This window comes from Haliotis rufescens, unplaced genomic scaffold (genome assembly GCF_023055435.1).
Source record: "Haliotis rufescens isolate VD_foot unplaced genomic scaffold, xgHalRufe1.0.p SCAF_9, whole genome shotgun sequence".
NCBI classification, from domain to species: Eukaryota; Metazoa; Mollusca; class Gastropoda; order Lepetellida; family Haliotidae; genus Haliotis; species Haliotis rufescens.
The window spans coordinates 21,448,533-21,453,773 of NW_025964383.1; the positions used below are offsets into that span (position 1 = coordinate 21,448,533).

At 40.5% G+C, this 5,241-nt stretch overlaps 1 protein-coding gene across 1 annotated transcript; it reads left to right on the forward strand.

Moving 5' to 3' along the window:
• The first annotated feature begins 2,133 nt into the window (after positions 1-2,133).
• On the forward strand, positions 2,134-2,832 carry LOC124144754. Its single transcript, XM_046514299.2, has one exon. The coding sequence runs from the start codon at positions 2,134-2,136 to the stop codon at positions 2,830-2,832; it is 699 nt and encodes a 232-aa protein (XP_046370255.2).
• Positions 2,833-5,241: the final 2,409 nt, after the last annotated feature.

Consider the following 5,241-nt stretch of genomic DNA (forward strand, 5'->3'; position numbering starts at 1 on the left):
GAACACAGATAAAATACCTTGCTAGATCATCGAACACAGATAAAATACCTTGCTAGATCATTGAATACAGATTAATAACTTGCTGCATCATTGAACACAGATAAATAATTTGCTAGATCATTGAACACAGATAAAATACCTTGCTAGATCATTGAACACAGATAAATACCTTGCTGGATCATTGAATACAGATAAATACCTTGCTAGATCATTAAACACAGATAAAATACCTTGCTACATCATTTAACACAGATAAATAACTTGCTAGATCATCTCTTAGATAAATACCTTTCTAGATCATCGAACACAGATAAAATATCTTGCTGGATCATCGAATACAGATAAATAACTTGATAAATCATTGAACACAGATAAATACCTTGCTAGATCATTGAACACAGATAAATACCTTGCAGGATCATCTAACACAGATAAATATCTTGCTTGATCATCGAATACAGATAAATAACTTGCAGGATTATCTAACACCGATAAATAACTTCCTAGATCGTTGAACACAGACAAATACCTTGCAGGATCATCGAATACAGATAAATAATTTGCAGGATCATCGAAAACAGATAAATACTTTGCTAGATCATTGAACACAGATAAATAACTTGCAGGATCATCTAACACAGATAAATACCTTCCTGGATCATCGAACACAGATAAATACCGTACAGGATCATCGAACACCGATAAATACCCTGCAGGATCATCGAACACAGATAAATACCTTGCAGGATCATCGAACACAGATAAATACCTTGCAGGATTAACTAACACAGATAAATACCTTGCAGGATCATCGAACACATTTATGATACCTTATAGGATAATCGAGCACAGATAAATACCTTGCAGGATCATCTAACACAGATAAATACCTTGCAGGATCATCTAACACAGATAAATACCTTTCAGGATTATCGAATATATTTATAATACCTTTCAGGATCATCTAAAACCGATAAATACCTTCCTGGATCATCGAACACGGATAAATACCTTTGCAGGATCACCGAACACATTTATAATACCTTGCAGGATCATCGAACACCGAAAAAAACCTTACAGGATCATCGAACACAGATAAATACCATGCAGGATCATCGAACACAGATAAATACCATGCAGGATCATCGAACACAGATAATACCTTGCATGATCATCGAACACAGATAAATACCTTGCATGATCATTGAACACGGATAAATACCTTTGCAGGATCATCAATCACATTTATAATACCTTGCAGGATCATCGAACACCGATAAAAACCTTACAGGATCATCGAACACAGATAAATACCATGCAGGATCATCGAACACAGATAAATACCTTACAGGATCATCGAACACAGATAAATACCATGCAGGATCATCGAACACAGATAATACCTTGCAGGATCATCGAACACCGATAAATACCTTGCTGGATAATTGAAAAAGAAAAAATACCTTGCATGATCATCGAATACCGATAAATACCTTGCAGGATACGGCACTCGTGAAGAGCAACCTCCTCGTGGTGAGTGCTGGGTAACGCTAATAGCTCTTCCCCCTTGTGGAACCGGGGCAGAATGTTTCTACAGCACCCCATTGCTGGTCGTAAAAGCCGACCGAATTGGGCAACCAGTTTGACGTGGGTTGCGCCCCTGTGTCGGAGGAGGACGGGATTCTGGTGGTTGAGGTCACTGGAGCCTGGAACAGTTTTCCTTTTGCCCAACACACCATTTCGACCCTTACTTCACCTAGACGGGTGGTAGAATGGGCCCGATTCTATCAATCGGCTGGTCACGCCATGCCCTGTGCATTGAAATTTGAATTTCAAAAACATTATAATCACAAAAATGATCTTAAGTAATGAAATTGTTATTTTGATGATATCTATTTTGCCTAGAGTCCTATGCTAGAAGGCGGTGGCTCATGGGCCAATCTGGTTATATAGACGTCTGAATTCTGTGTTCTTGAGAAATGTGTCATGGGCCGAACCAGCCTGGCACTTGTTCTTTAAGTATGACACCTTTGTAGCCCTGATGTTGCAGACTGGCTTCCGCTGCAACATCGTTCTTGTTGTCACTCGATGGTGGGTTTGGTGAGCAAGGGTGTTGAATTCTCTTCTTCTACCATGTCTCACCACGATTCTTCTGGTTCAGCAAAGACCTACAAACGTAGACATGTCGACTGTATTTCATCTGGCGATGAAGCTAATCCTCCAAATACTGTTTCTTGGCCTCGGTTTATAGTTATTGCCTCTGCCGATGGCAATCCATTGAAATTAAACCTGTTTGCTATCTCCAAGGGCATAGAAGGTGCCTGCGGAGTAGTAAAAAATGTGACCCGACTCCGAAGTGGTTCAATTCTGGTGGAATGTTTACAGAGGCAACAATCTGTTAACCTGCTGGGACTACAGCAGTTCGTTAACACCAAGGTTGTCTCTGTGCACAGGACGCTGAACTCCTGTCAGGGTATCGTTAGAGACTATGCTCGTTGTCCTTCTGACATGAGCGAAGAAGAGATTGTTGATGAACTAAAGGTACAAAGTGTAACCGCTGTAAAGCGTTTCACCAAAAAACAAAATGAAAAAATCATCAAAACGAACACGTACTTGTTCACTTTTGACCTGCAGAAACTCCCGACTTCTCTCAAAGCTGGCTATTTCAACATCGGAGTGGGGGTATACGTGCCAAACCCACTCCGATGCTTCAAGTGCCAAAATTTTGGCCATGGTGCTAAATTCTGCACCCGCAATTCTGTCTGCGTCCGTTGTGGTGGAGCTCATGAGAGCTCCGACTGCACAACTGAATCTATCAAACTGCGATGGTGACCATGTTGCTTCATCGAAAGTCTGCACATCATATATATACGAGTCCCAAATTCTGAAAATAAAATGCACCCAAAATATCTCGTATCACGACGCAAAAAGATTAGTTCAACCGCAATCCCAAACTACTGCTGCAAAAACTTATTCTGCTACAGTCTCTTCGCCAAATCCTGTCATGAAAGTTCATACAATTTCCACTTCTTGTCAAACAACTTTATCTTGGGTGACAGAACGGCAGATCACCCTTGAGGATGTGGCTCCCATCACTAGAGCACCGTCACATGTCTCAACATCAGCTTCACAGACTGAATTCGAACATTATGACCAAGAAACAGTTAAAGAAACGGAACAAGTCAAGAGCGATGCCCACTTGACCAATAAAGGAAAAAAAAACAGATTAAGAAAAGAGCCAGGGCCCTCCAACACCTGGAGGTGCCTTCTCATACGCCTAACCCTGTTGAGGTTCACAATTCGTTTGAACCTCTGGAGATGGAGGTCACTCCTTCCAACTCCATACCTGGGAGTGGTCCTCCCTCACGTTCCAGATCACCAGTTGAGCCACCATGAGTAGCTCTCCAAATATCATCCAGTGGAAGTGCAGAGGACTTAGAAATAATTTTAATGATTTGCAATTATTAATACAAGATCATAAACCATCAGCATTTTGCCTTTTGCTTTTGCAAGAGACTTACTTGAAAACCACTGATCTAATGGATATCAGACAGTATAATTCGTATCATTTCTATTCACCTCCGGGTGCTAAAGCAACTAGAGGTTCTTCTGTCTTGGTGAGGCAGAGTATTTTCACAGCCCTGTAACTCTTGATACCCCACTTCAAGCTGTCGCTGTCCGTATAACTATGCACATTGTTCTTACCCTATGCTCTGTTTACATCCCTCCATCGTCTTCTATGACGCAGACTGACCTTCAGGCCCTGTATGACCAGCTCCCGAAGCCGTGTATTATTATGGGCGATTTCAATGGACATAATCCGCTTTGGGGCAGTGCACATACAAGTAACAAAGGAAAGACCATAGAAGATTTCATTTCTGATAACGTTTTGTGCATATATAATGACGGTTCAGACACTTATCTACATCCTGGAACAGGTACTTACTCTTCTCTGGATTTGTCAATTACAGATTCAGAAATACTGAATGAATTTGAATGGTCAGTCCACAATGACCTCTGTGGAAGTGACCATTTCCCTACTATTTTAATGCCTGTGACCCCATCTGATGTTCCTCCATCATCAAGAGGGAACTTTAATAAAGCTAACTGGGCCTTCTATGGAACTCTCTGTACAAACAAACTTAAACCTAATCTTTTTATTGGTGTTCCTGATCCTATCAAATGTTTTTCTGATGAATTAACAAAAATTGCTGATGAATGTATTCCTCACATACGAAAACCATGGTTTAATCATGCTTGCAAACAAGCTAGGAAGGCCAGGAAAAAAGCCGAGCATTATTTCCGACGCCATCCAATGGTGCATAATCTAAATAAATTCAAGATTATGAATGCTAAAGCCAGGCGCATATTTAAACAAAACAAACGCCAATCTCCATTGTCTAAAGTATGGAACATGATTAAAAGAATTAAAGGTTCGAAAACTAGCATCCACCATCTTAAAAATGGGGATGACTTGTTGACAGATACTTCAGATATTGCCATCGAACACATTTATAATACCTTGCAGGATCATCGAATACCAATAAATACCCTGCAGGCTCATCGAAAACCGATAAATACCTTGCTGGATCATCAAAAACCGATAAATACCTTGCAGGATCATGGAACACATTTATAATACCTTGCAGGATCACCGAACACCGATAAATGCCTTGCTGGATCCTCGAAAACAGATAAATACCTTGCTGGATCATCGAACACAGATAAATACCTTGCTGGATCACCGAATACCGATAAATACCTTGCAGGATCATGGAATACAGATAAATACCTTACAGGATCATCGAACACAGATAAATACCTTGCAGGATCATCGAACACAGATAGATATACCTTGCAGGATCATCCAACACAGATATATACCTTTCAGGATCATCGAAGACAGATAGAATTCCTTGCAGGATCGTCGAATACAGATAAATACCTTGCAGGATCATGAAACACAGATATAATATCTTGTTGGATCATCGAACACAGATAAATGCCTTGCTGGATCACTCCAAATTGGTTATTATAAGGGTAATGATATTTTTCAGGGCATTATCATTTGCAGAAGTCTGAGGTCTTCCATTAACTGCCAGACGAAGGAGGGCAGTTGAAAAGACCGAGGGCTTCTGCAAATGATAATGCCGTGAACAATAGCGGTACCGTTATCATAGCTAAAATGGGCCTACCTTTAGAATACAGTACCACAAACTTTTCAAACACGTGACAATACCC

Excerpts from the sequence above, each read along its gene's own strand:
- LOC124144754 (XM_046514299.2), top strand. The coding sequence starts at position 2,134 with ATGTCTCACCACGATTCTTCTGGTTCAGCAAAGACCTACAAACGTAGA.